We start from the raw sequence: 13846 nt of genomic DNA, 5'->3' as shown, positions 1-13846 counted from the left end.
TAACCTAAGGATTATTTTGTAGATCTGTTTTTAAAGTTGACATTGGAAAGAAAAAAAGGAAACAGTAGCAGACAAAGAAGCTGCATTAAAACTATATTCCTCATTTTTTAAGTTGCTGCTGAAAGCTGAAGCAACTAAAAAGACTAACATCTGATGCATACACTTCAAGCTGCAGCTTGACCTTCTAAAGTTTGAACCAGTCAATTTTAAGTAATCCCTATGAACATCTGAATGTTGAAACGCACAGTGTAAAGTTACTTTAAAGTCTTTGTACTGCCTTTTGAGAATGCAATCCAACTGTGCTGCCACACTCCGCAGGCCCAGTAATTGCTAAGCAAAGGCAAGCTGATTAGTAAAGCTATGCTGGCAAAGCTAATTAACTCTACAAACATTAATTGTAAGAGGAGGTGGTTTGCTTTATGTATGATGAAGTAATTAGCTCTGGAGAAAAGCTGTTAAGTGTGCATCCCAGACAGCGTACTATGTTGGGCTGTACAATTAGCTTGAAATTTTAATAGACAATAGTTGACCTTTGGCTGACTGGTGCCTATTTACAGACAGCAGCTGCTCTTTGGGGACTTGTGTGCATTAAGGAACCTGGGAAATATTTTTGTTTCTTTGTCTTTTTGAAAAGACCCAGGAAATTATATGCAAAAGAGGCTCTAGGTTACTGCAACATGGAAACTGCATAAATAAATACTATCCTGAGGAAATGTGTAAATCCAGTTGGGTACATTTGCTTCACAGTCTGAAAGTTTCACAACAGCTTAATTATATCAACAGACTCACATACCTGCGTTTCAAGAGGACTCTACTATACTAGAAGCAGATGCTATACTTAAAGCTTCTTGAAATATCTCTACTTAAAAAACAAACTTGTGATAAGCCAAACAATGTTGCAAAAAGCAGTATTTTAGAAGCTATGGAATTCATTTGAAATTTCAGCGTTGTATGTGTCTGTTGTTTTTTGATTAGTGATCTACCTGACTTGAATGTGAAAGCCAAAAATCAACCTATGCTCATAGAAATTGTGTGACTGGAACTTGACTATTTCACTGACAATAAAACTCATCCAGAATTATTTTTGTCATCAATATTGTACAAACACTTTTTAGTCATGTGATAACAAGAGGACTATCCATTCTGTATGAAGATTCAGCTCTTTTTAACAGAGTTACTTTTCTGAATAAAGCAACACCATTGTTTCATATTCCAATCTTGCGCTGTTCTTGACATGCCTTACTACACAAACCTGCTTCCTCCTTTAGCTGTATTGAACTCTGTCGTAATTCTTATGCTACTTCAGTAAAGAAAATAAATTCCAACGAATAGCTAAAGTATCCAGAAGCTTACTACAAAGATTAGTGTTTAACCAGTCACGTTACTCTCCCATCCAGATTAGTTCCACTTCACATGTATGCCAATTTAAGTAAGTGAGAAAAAGTTTGTGAACTATCATTTGCTTCATCTATGTGCAAATGATGGCATATGACAGTAAAACAAAACCACACCTTTCTGTCACAGCAGTTAACTACTGAGCAATGCGATCTATTTTGGTTTATAATTAATGGAAGTACCGGAACGAGGTAACATCATAGCAAAACAGGGATAAGCATTTGCCAGAGAGTCTATAGCGATATTCACTGTATAATTAGTTAAAGAAGGAATAAAAATGAAAGAATCTCCAATAGAATTTACTTTGAATTGTAATATATATAGGTTATTTTTAGCACCATCTATGAAATCTTAACAGGAGAAATCAAGCTAACATTCTTGGGTACCACATTTCACATTCATTGTACTTAAGAAATACACCTTAAGAAATACTTGGTTCATGTGATAGGTACATGAATTGGAATACATCTCAAGAAAGGCTGTGGAAAGAGATGAATGAGAGGAAGGAACAGCCACCACTGTGAAATGATTTTTCAAAGGGCCACTCCCTGATCATTTAAGACTTCTTCAAACACATCTTCAACTCTACAACATGACCAAGCAGGATGCAAAGATTTTGTCTATTTGCCTAGAAATGCCAGACACTTTGCAACTGAGTTAGTGCATTGAAATACTGGTCTGACCAAACAGTGCACACCCAGAAAACCCAGACAAAACTACTGTACGTGTGCATAACAGCTCTGCAGTGAATTAACTGTATATCAACGCTTTTAAAGAAGTCCTACTGAACACAGTGTATAGTCAATATACCAACTCACTGTAAACCTGGACAAAAATATAGCATCTCTTGTTACACATTAGCACATGCTAAGAAGGCTGCTGCCTATAGAACACCGCTTACAGGATCTCTTCAAGATACTTCCGAGCTAGACAGGAAAAGACCCAGTCTTTGTGATAAGCCACAGCATCTTCTGGACTTCAACCATGCCCAGATCCCAGTTTTACTTCACTGGTCAACTGAACTATTATTAAGAGCCCTTTCAAGAGGTCTTCTTCTGTGGCGACATCAATTATTTATTTTTTTTTTAAAGTGGTGTCAGTTTTCCCAGCAGGAACATAGAAATTTGAATTTGCAAATACAAGGATGAATGCTAAGGCTTAGAAGCAAACTATAAGTTTGGTTCAAGATCACTGTAGACAGTAAATCTCCAGTGCCATTTCAAAGGTCTAAACTTTCAGAAGATCTCTACTTGCCTGCTCTACTAATGGCCTCATATGATGCCCTCTAATTGTTTTCTTAGAAAGAAATAATTGTTCCCTGCTCACTTCATCTTTTCAGTTGCTACTTATTACTTTACATACCTCTGTCACACTCCACTTAATCATCCCATTTACAGAATGAAGAGTCCTAGTATACTAAATGGTCCTTTTACACAAGCTGGTTCATACCTCTGACAATTCAACTCAACTTTCTTTGTACCCTTCCTAGTTCTACCATCTCCTTTGGGACCAAAACTGCACTCACGTGTACAAAATGCTAATAGTTCATGTGATGTATAGAACACAATGAGGATTTTGCTCTTTGATTTTCTTCTCTATTCTTTCTTAGTATTTGATTTTCCTTTTGCATCTCTGCTAAACTATCTGATTAAAGGCCAATCTCAGTACTAACACAAAGGCCCATCAAGGATCAGAGAAGGAAGAACTTTCCTGACCTAATCAGTGAAAAGCGAATGCCCTGACTTGGCTGCTCCCTCAGACTGTGAAAGGAGGACAGATAAATCATCATCCCTGGATGAAACCCACAGAGAGGAGCCAGCATGCATCTCCTCACCGCGGAAACTCATACTAACTAAAGTGGGCTGCTAACTACTGGGGTACAGAGGCTCTTATAGGATGCAGGGGAAGAAAATTCTGGGTTGTATAAAACCAGTTACGGGGTGTTTTCTGAGGAATGCAGGGGTGTGCATAGCTTATTATGGGATGGCTAGGGAAAGGACCAATGGTGAGAAAGGCAAAGATCAAAGCAGACTGGGGAGGAACAAGCAAGGGAAAACAGAGGGGAAAATGGGATAACGGGTGCTAGTAGAGCATGACCAGGCTGCTGGTCTGTGTGCTGTATCACTGAGTCCTGCCCTTGATCACCTCAGTCAGTACAAGACTTATTAAATCCTATTTTTAATAATCTTCAGTGGACGCGTGCTATCCATTCAGTGTCTGTGTATGTGAACACTAGCAAACTTCAGGCCCAAATAGCTGGTGGGTAAGACAGGTGGTCTGAATACCAGCAACTGTAGTGGGACCACAAATCTCAGGGGCTTGCAGTCTGACCTGCCAGAAGTGAGGGAGACATAGGTTGCAGGGGACAGCTGTTGGATGGACTACCAGCACCAAGCACAGCATCAAGGCTTTCTCTTTTTTTCCACTTAACCACTCCCCAGCGGGCAGGCTGGGACTGGAGAAGTTGGGAGGGGACACAGCCAGGACAGCTGAATCCAGCTGGCCAAGGGGATACTCCATATCTTGTAACCTCATGCTCAGCAATAAAAGTGGGGTAGCAGAAGAATGGGTGAGCAGGAAGGAGGCGTCTTTCCAAGGCAGCTGATGCTTGGAGACTGGCTGGGTATTGGTCTGCTTGTGGGAGGTGATGAGTGACTGATTGCCTTTGCATCACTTATTTTCTTCCCCTTTTCTTCACTTAGATTAAACTGTCTTTACCTCGATCCACGAGTTTTCTTGCTTTTGCTCTTCCTATTCTCTCCCCTGTCCTGCTGAGGGGCATTGAGGGGAGTAAGCAGAGTAGAAACGTATTAAAAGGCATTGAAAGCAAGTAGGTGTGACAGTAAAAAGTTTTGCTTATACTCTCCATTCTAGTATGCAGGCTAATGTCCTGAATGCACAATGTATGAATTAGACTGATTTTACATTTTTTTAAAAAAATAACTTACAAAGAAAATTATGTTCCCAACTAGTCTATGGCAGTGTGCCAGAAAGCTTCTTGTGATGTACAGTAAGAAATGCCTATGCATCTACCCACCTCCTTTAAAAATAAACATAGAATAAAAACCAGTTTGGTCTGAGGTAGAATATTAAGTCTTTTTTAGAGTTGTTTCTCACTTAAATTTTACAAATCTCACTGCTGACAGCAACTACTAAAACATACTCATTTACAACAGAAGTTGTATGTCATCATAAATTTGCCTCTTTTTTTTCCAGACTGGAAGAGTTTACTGTATGTGTTTACTCACATTCAGGGAACTGTAGTTTTCAAGCTTACTCAGCTTCTTTGAAAATAATTTGTTTTAATCTCGGAAAATGAAACTCAATTAAACTAATGAAAACATGAAAAAACAACATGAAAACACTTTTGCTCCAACCAAATATGAAGACAGCTTGCAAAGACACAGAAAAAAATGTATATACCAATATTTTCCTTCATTCCAAACACTTAATAAATAAATAATGAAGTGCATATCTGGAAACATTTATTAAGCTTGAACTGATGTCAGTTATTAGTTTTTCCTTTGATTCTGTATATCATTTAAAAAGCAGGACTACAGCTAATTGAAATATAAGGATTTTATTGATGCAGTGCTTTAGTTATGCACTTCAAGTTACAGGAACAGCAAGCAACAGTTTTCAAAACCTTGCTTTCAATTTTAGAGTTTGGAAGAAAAAAATATCATATTTAATTTGCAGCGAACATACCAAATAAATGCATTGTGGTGTTACACACATTACAATGAAAATAAAAATGCAAAAACAATGTTCTTTTGCATTTTCAACGCAGTGAAGTAGGAACAGAAGAGAAAGAAATTACTAAAACATTTTGGTTTGGATGGAGAGATTTTTAATCACAGTAAAGAAATACAGCTAGTAACTTTAAAATGTAGTAAGAAATAACACTTTGTGAATACTCACCATACTTCTTCTAATGTAGTTTATCGCTTTTTTCATATCCATGCCTGACCAGTTATCGAGTATGTAGCAGATGCAGGAAGCACAGTACACAAACCTCATATCATTCTCACTTCCTTCCAGCACTGCACAGAAACTGAAAGAAACTTTTCTGTCATTATACACCTTACAGCCTGTTACATCAGAAAATACAAAAAGCAGTTCAAGGAATTGCGTAATTTTTTCCTTTCAAAATTAGTTATTTCTATTTACAGTATTCCTATAAATATAACCCTAAACTATGCTAGCTTTCTTTTTAGAAGGTATGATTCTAATTAAGCCAAGCAAGATGAATACAATTGCTAACATTTAGGGTCCTGGATGACTTTATTTTCACCAATACAATGACAGTGTCTTTATTCAAAGACATTAATGCTTACATTCTTTCACATATCACAGTACAGACTGATGTATAGCAGAATTCTTTGCCTTCCTAGAAAACTTCATAGCTTCTTTCCTGAATGCAACTTCAGGATCAGTTTTCCATGTATGTATAAGTGTAATTGTTATTACTAAAGTTTCTAATATAAATGGTGAAAATTACCTTCAATCCAGTTTTTGATTTCTTACGGCTACAATCTTTTCAAACTCTATGAACGTTTTAAAGTTGTTTTATCTGGGTTATCTACGTACAATTCTGTGCTCTCTCACAGACCCTTAAAATGAATGCTGTGATTTGCTGTCTGACAAGCCTCCTTTTTGTTCAAAGAGCTAGTTGGAATATTCTTATGAATTAATCATTTGCAAGAAGCCAGCACAACAGAGTATCTTAATAAGTCCCCCTGTCAGATCTCTAAAAAATAAAGAAAAAAAAAAAAAGGTACTTCTGACTTTGAAGACAGCCTTTTAAGCATGACCATCACCACTATGACACTCCCTCTTTGACCCTGCAATTCAAGTATGTACCCCTTTATCCTCTTGCGTAGAAAAGCCTTTAGTGGGAGATACTTTCATCTCCCTTTAGTGGGAGATACTTTCATCTTTCCTAACTGCAACAGTGCCATGCCTTGCTCTTTACAGCTGAGATGGGGATGACCTCTGTGGCTTTCTGGACATGGCACAGGACATTCTGGAAAACCAGGACACTTAAGATTTACCAGTACTGTGGTTTACAATCTCACTCCATCCTCAAGTGATAACTGCATTGTATGTTATCCAGATACTTCAAATCACATTCAGCTAAGGTAGGACAGAAATCAAAATACACACATTTATTCGTAATGTAAAAAGAGGCAATATAGCTACAATTTTTAATTTTTGGTTTGGTTGGTTTTGTTACTTCACACATGTCTTTCATTCAGACTAGCATACTTATGCTAGGGTAACAACAGAAAAATGTCTCTTTCCCTCATTCAGCTCACTTGCTGTTCCTATCCGGACAAGATGTTAGCTCAAGTTCTAGCCTTCACACATCCTTCCCCTTTGGGGCAGTAAAAGCAGTTTTCTAAGTGGAAAATGTCTGTTACAGTGGAAATTGACTCCTGCCAAAGTAACAATTCTATGCCAGAGACCTGCAAAGTACTCTCCTTTCTCTCTAGGGTCTAGCTGGCACTCTTCAGCAGGGACTACAAAACACAGAACCATGTATAAGAGTTATCAGACTGCACATTACGTGATACAAACACGTAGAAGAGGTTAACTGCATGTAGCTTATTACTGTAACCAGGCAAGATGACAAGTAATTACTCTAAGATGCCAGGGAGCAACTCCTTCCTTTCAGATATATTTTAACAACAAAAAATGGTCCGACTTATAATAGGAATGCTTAAGAGCAATGGAACAGGCACCTCCATGTGCTTGAAGAAACTACAGCAGATCAACAAATACATGTATATACATCTGTACGTGTGCATTAGGACTTGGCCTATTAAGGTCAATCTGCTGTTATAAATAACAGAAAATTGTACACCATCTAGTTCATATTCACTGCTTACGTTCTGAACATTCTGGTGGCTTGTGTTTGTTTTTTCTTTTTAAAAAACACATGCAAAGACTGCAATTTAATACCTGTGTTTAAAAAAAGTTTTGATTATATAAAGTGTCTAGATGATACAAAGCCATTTGACCAAAACAAAAGCTTTCTTAACTCATAAATTGTGACAGCAATTTCACTGTGAGGTCAAACATAACTCCTTCAGGAAGAACATTGGTATAATTCTGCATTTTTAAAGTTCTCTTTCAAAAATAACATTCAGTAAAATTTAACACCACTGACAGATCATGTGTTCTAGCAGAAGTTTTCATTAGCTACCAGTCTCAACCTGCATTAAAAAAACCAAACAAAATAATCCCCCGACTAAAGTAGATCAGGGGGTATATACCATCTATTAAAAGATGCATACAAAAAGAATGTCTCTCACGATGAAGTTTAATAATACTATATTCCTGTTAGAAATAATATATAGGCTAATTCATCTTGTATATTGATATCTTGAATCTCTCAGAATTAAACAAAGCTCAGCCTCCCACAAAGCACAGCAAACATCATCATAATGCTGTTCCAGGGCCTTGCAAAAAACAGAGAATAACACAGAAAACCTCACTTACGTGAAGGACAGATCAGAAAAACTACTATCCCCAAGACATAAACCAATCCATTAACTTTCCAATTATAGGTATCTACAGTTGTAAGCAAACATTGTCATTCTAGAATACGAAAGCAAATCCATACACAAAATGCTGTTTGGTCCTGTAAACTCGCTTGTGTTCTATTACTGATAACCCATCAAAGTATTTTCTACTAGTAAGAAAATATTATACAGTTACTTTCATAAAAGACATGTTTCTTATGTTTCATTCCGCGCCTCAGTTTTCTATTAACCTTCTGGAGAGTTGCAGAATATAAAAATATCTTTTACCTTCCATCCTCCAGCTGGAGAGCTCTCAGTCCTGCCAGTATGGCATCTTTATTTACTCGACTTAAATCATCTCCAAGAATGACCAGAGATGACAGACCTGTATAAGTCATTGCTATGTGCCCACTATCATACGGATGAGGTATACCTGGACCCTAGAAAAAAGGGGGGGGGGGGCGGGAAATAAATATTGAAACATCGTAAGACCTTATATTACAGTCAAGCATTCATTTTTAAAAAATAAGAGGTAAACAAAGTTATTTTCCCTGCAATCATTACGGTATAAAGGCATCCCACTCAACTTCTCTGAAACTTTTCTGCACAGCTCTGCTACCCTTGTAAACAGTTGGTCAGCAGGAAGCTTTGGAAAAAAGTTTTGCCAAGACTGGTATTTATGCAAGTTAAGCAAAAAGATGGGATGTGCTTAATTGTGCCTAAGTTTACCCTGACAAACGACTGGGCAGTAGCTTCCTGGCAGCTGGGTAAGCACTGTTAATCAGCCAAACCTCTGGAGGTGCTTTCCACAAAGGCTTTACAATCTAATGATCTACAAGCAGAAAGCAGCGTGAGGGATTACTAGTAATCTCTCTGTCAATTGAAGCAATACCAAATTAGCCTCACATCTACTTTCATGTCTATTCCAAAACAATAATCAGAGCTTAAACAAAGTATTTATATAGCAAATAATGTCAACTGAGAAGCTAAAATGAGAGTTAAATGCTGACTAGTTACACAATACAAGTCACAATAATGGGTGGGTGGGGATTAATACAACTGTGCTAAAATTATTATTTTTTCCTTCTGATATTTTATAGGCACATCCCGGACTGTACTGCTTCATGACAACAGAAACCACATGTAACAAGAGGACTTTGGATACTCGGGATGGTTCAATTTGGAGCAGCTGGAAGACAAATTTTTAAAGAAGATAAAGTTATTTGTCTCTACTGAACAGTAGAAACAAGCAAGTTTTTAAACCACATTTTACTAGGATTCTTACCAAGTTAGCTGCCATTTTTATTTTGCAATTCACCATAAAAACACAGGCAAAAAGCAGTATAAACAAGATTATATTATATGTACATGGTCTTTTTCAGGCAAGCCATGCTTATTTCCAAAGCCAAGAAGCTTTGTTTCTAATAAGAAGCTGGGAGAAAAATATTTATTACCCACTAGGCAGCAAGGGACTGTTCTCACACTAGGCAATCAAACACAATTGGGAAAGGGAGGCAGAAAACAAGGTGAAAGTGGCTGCAGCAGCACTGACAAAGCTCTAGCTACGCAACAGAGAAGGGGAACATGGGAGTGAGTACTGAGAGCTCCACCTCCTCTCCCTCATTTCCAGCCCTGGACTCTTTGTTGAGAAGCGGGCACAAATCTCAACAGCTCTCACTCCTATCCCTGAGCTGCCAGTGTCCCCATGACTGTCTCCTGCCCTGCACACCCCCCAGTCACACACACAGAGTCACAGAATGTCTGAGGTTGCAAGGGACTCTGGAGGTCATCTGGTCCAACCCCACCTGCTCAATCAAATTGGGTTACCCAGAGACAAGTGCCCAGGACCATGTCCAGACAGCTTTTGAGTATCTCCAACGATGGAGACTCCACCACCTCTCTGGGCAACCTGTGCCAGTGCTCAGTCACTCACAGTGAAAAAGTGTTTCTTAATGTTCAGAGAGAACCTCCTGTGTTTCCGTCTGTGTCCATTGCCTGTCACTGGGCACCACCGAAAAGAGCCTGCCTCTGTCCTTTGCACCCTCCCTGCAGGCATTTATATACATTGATGAGATTGCCCCTGAGCCTTCTCTTCTCCAGGCTGAACAGTCCCAGCTCTCTCAGCCTTTCCTTGTGGGAGAGGTGCCCCAGTCCCAGATTTCCCCATGGGGCAATCCACAGATGGAGGACAGCTGTGCCCCTAAACAGGTTAGAAAAACCTGTTAGAAAAAACAGGTTACTGCAGTCATGAAACATGTTTTTCTAACTTGAGTGGCTCTAATCTCAGAAGGAGCAACCTGGCCTATGATATCAATTTTAAACATTTTAAATCTAACAGAACCAAAAATCTTCCTTTCAGAATACCTTCCCCTTAAAAAAATTATTATAACCAGCTTGACCCTTGTGATGCATCAACTTATTTCAAATGTAAATTTCTGCTCCAAAAATCCAGACATATAGGGTGCCACAAATTTGCCCTGCACAGAGAACTATTCATTTAATGTAATTCATTAATTTACTTATAAGCAAAGCAAGTCTCTCTATTCTAAAAAGCCAAATTTGAACTAGTTCTTACCCTAAAAGGATTCTCAATATCCCAGCTCTGAAGCTAAAGCTTCTCACATGTTTTGTCAAACAAAATACAAGACACACACACGCCAATGAAAAATACGTGGAAAGCTTCTCCAATATTAGGACCAACTCCTTACAAAGTGTCCCAGCAGTTCCCACCAGCAACTACAAAGAAAACTAAGTTTACAAACACTTAAGTCATTGGAGTTAAACTGGAATTAGAAGAACACTTAATTTCTCCCTACTTGGAATAACCTGGTACAGAAGATGCTTCTGCTCAGTTCATACAATACACTGAAAATGCCAGAGCCTGCAAATCAATGTTCACTGTGCACCACTGCTCTGTTTACACACTTTTATAGGTAGTTCAACTCCATATCAATACTGACATCAGGAATAACAGATCAGTAATAGATACAGTGAAACAGTTCACCTTTACTTTTGAATATATTTTCTCCAGAGGACGACTACATTCACCAAGCAAGGAAAGTTTATTGTAAGGATATTCAGACTTGCTTTTTAAAATCGTATTTACAAAAACTCTATCCAAATGTTCCAACTACTAAAACCGTGTTCAGGTATTCAGGATATTTTCTAAGGTATCTATAGTTCTCAAACAACATTCTCCTTCAAGTGACAATCTTCCACACAGTGTCTACATGAAGTAACTGAAAATTCCTTCTTCACAAGATTTATTTTTTTAATTGTACTTTTCTATACGCATGCTAATTCCATATTGCCTGTACAGCTTTGGTAGCCTACAAACATGGTTAAATGACTGGGCCCTTACTTTTTAAGAATAAAGGCATTTCTGTTCCACTATGACTCACTGCAGTAAAAACAGGCTGCAGACGAAGTATTATAAGCACATATACTGTATGGTCCTGAAACTAAATAATACCATCCTGCCCAAACAAATTGTATCAATCACTACAGTACCTGGACAACATAAAAATTCTATGTGTACTTCCTTTTCTGTGCAAACATTTCAACACGTACCAGTAGCACACTCCTTTTCCAAATAGAGAGTTTCAGCAACACCAGAGCTGTACAAAATTTTGCAAGCTGGTAGTTTTAATAAAGAGCACAAACTATACTTGTATGATGCATATAAAGCAAACAATAGTGTATGCTGCCTGTACACACAATTGTGAAGTTCACAGCTAAATTAGTACTGCCATGTGCTTCTGTCCTTGAACAAACATACATGTAGGTACAAGTAACACAGAAAAGACTGTTAAGATACACGATTTTCAAAAATCATCACACAGAGAATCAGGCAGATGGTCTCAGCATTCAAGAACAGCTGCTTGTAGGTCACACAACTACCTTAACTACTAACAGTTTTCTCTTATCACAGGATTATCATGTGCCAAGTAACTAAATTTTTTATACGATAAGTTGGTGTACTGCTGGATACCTTACTATGCAATTACTAAAAAAGCCAGTGGAAGTGACAGAGGGTCCAATGCCTGGAGAACATTTGGTTTAGGGCCAAAAAGTCCCAACAAATACAGCCAATATTTCAATAAAATTAAATTAAACCAGAAGGATCAGTATCAAATATGAGATCATACAGGAATTACTACAAGGCATACTCGAAGGCCAACATGATGTTTCGTACGTGTAATTACTCTAGAATTCTGGAACCTTTTGGGAGCCTAACAGATGTTTGTTCACCACATGTGGTTTTAAAAAAAAAAAAAATATTCACCAGAAGAACAAGAATAGAAGAATAATATATTCTGTACACTAATCATAATTGTTCAAATTTGAAGTGCACTTTTATTCACTTTATCTTCTAAATTCCATGTAATTATTTCAAGCTCATTGTGACAGTACTTATAAAATTTTATGTTGTACCTACACACACCAACGTATACTTCACACACTAATGCAGCGAAACACATGAGCCCAAGTAACAGGATGTCTTTGAGGGGGCAACAATCAGAATAATTGGACATTTCAGACAAAAAAGAAACCCCAAACAAAACACCACCACCCAAGAAAACAATAGTTTTTTGCATAACACTGAGAATCCATAAAATTTTTAGAAACTGGCCCTCTGGTAATTTGCTATGACAAAGCAGGGCTGGAATGGCTTTTACAAATGCAAAAGAGTACAGCAAGTCTCAAAGGTTTCACAAGATAATTACTAACACCTCTAAAGTTCGCATGGTTGAGAAGAAGCGTTACTAGACTGCCTCTGCTATGAAGGACAAAGTAACTCAGGCATTGTGGAGAAGCCTGTCCTAAATTCATTAAAGATACCGTAGTCAATGCAGCTGATTTTTAATTGGCATAAAGTCATGCTTTTAAGAGTAAATACAAATAAAGCCCAAATAGGCTGCTGTACTACCTTCGTATTCATTAGTTCAACCATTTTTACACTCAACTACAGTTAATAGTGTATCAGATGTCCATCCTTGCTTTCAATTTCAGATCCCAAGATTAATTCATTTATATTTAAAATCTTGCTATCTGTCCACCACAAAAATCAAATACTTGGTGATAATTTAGTGCTTTTCACAGATTTTTCATCCACTCTTTAGTGAGATTTGACTCTTTGCTCTCAAACACAGGATAGAACTACTGTACCTCTTTCACAGTCCTTCTTGCACGCTGGCCTCTATTTCCCTCTTTCAACCATATCAGACCTTCTGTACCATCCATTCTATGATTCTATAGTTCTGGATGCCCTTCCCTGGAAGTGTTCAAGGCCAGGCTGGATGGGGCTTTGAGCAACCTGGTCTAGTGGGAGGTGTCCCTGCCCAGGGCAGAGCTGTTGGAACTAGACGATCTTTATGGTCCCTTCCAACTCTAAGCATTCTATGATTCTATCTTTAGTAGCCTCTTCTAACCTCCCCTCTCTCTTGTATTAAGGGATTCTTGTATTCTTTTTGTATGTAGATTTAACTCTTTTGAACCTCAGTTCCACAGGCTTCAAAGCATCCTCTCTTATCATCATGATGAACTTGGATGGGCAGAGATTTGCCTATGTTTGAATGGATACCAGCTGCAATCAAAAATGCATGTTTCATCACAGGAAGAAGAATACGGAAGAGCATGTGCTGCACCACTTTATACAGAGCAATTCTGCCCTTCTCTACCAGGTGATAGTTCTTGAGTTTCCCTACTTCAGTAACAGATCAGAGAGGGAGCAGAGTGCACTGAGAGAAGCCACAATTTGTATTCCAGTTTCTTCACTGCCCTGGAAACTCGAGCAGTATCATTTTAGTATGTTTCTTACGCATGTTTCTTAACAGTTCTGCAAACATTTCAGTGTAATAACAGTGCAAAAATTCCTGCTTCCCAGATATTCTGTTATTATCGGTTAATGTTATGCAAAAGAC

At 38.0% G+C, this 13846-nt stretch overlaps 1 protein-coding gene across 3 annotated transcripts in view; it reads right to left on the bottom strand.

Moving 5' to 3' along the window:
• Positions 1 to 13846, bottom strand: part of PGGT1B (protein geranylgeranyltransferase type I subunit beta) — a 39585-nt gene that overhangs the window by 11772 nt on the left and 13967 nt on the right. For all 3 annotated transcript variants that reach the window (XM_063320385.1, XM_063320386.1, XM_063320384.1), the window contains exons 4-5: positions 8211 to 8362; positions 5317 to 5449 (exon numbers count right to left, since the gene is read on the bottom strand). In XM_063320385.1, the coding sequence (XP_063176455.1) occupies positions 5317 to 5449; positions 8211 to 8362 (285 nt within the window). The remainder of the gene's footprint in view (positions 1 to 5316; positions 5450 to 8210; positions 8363 to 13846) is intronic.

Source organism: Chroicocephalus ridibundus, chromosome Z (assembly GCF_963924245.1).
Source record: "Chroicocephalus ridibundus chromosome Z, bChrRid1.1, whole genome shotgun sequence".
Taxonomy (NCBI): Eukaryota; Metazoa; Chordata; class Aves; order Charadriiformes; family Laridae; genus Chroicocephalus; species Chroicocephalus ridibundus.
The sequence above is the reverse complement of the archived record's forward strand: the minus strand, read 5'-3'. Positions and strand labels throughout refer to the sequence as shown.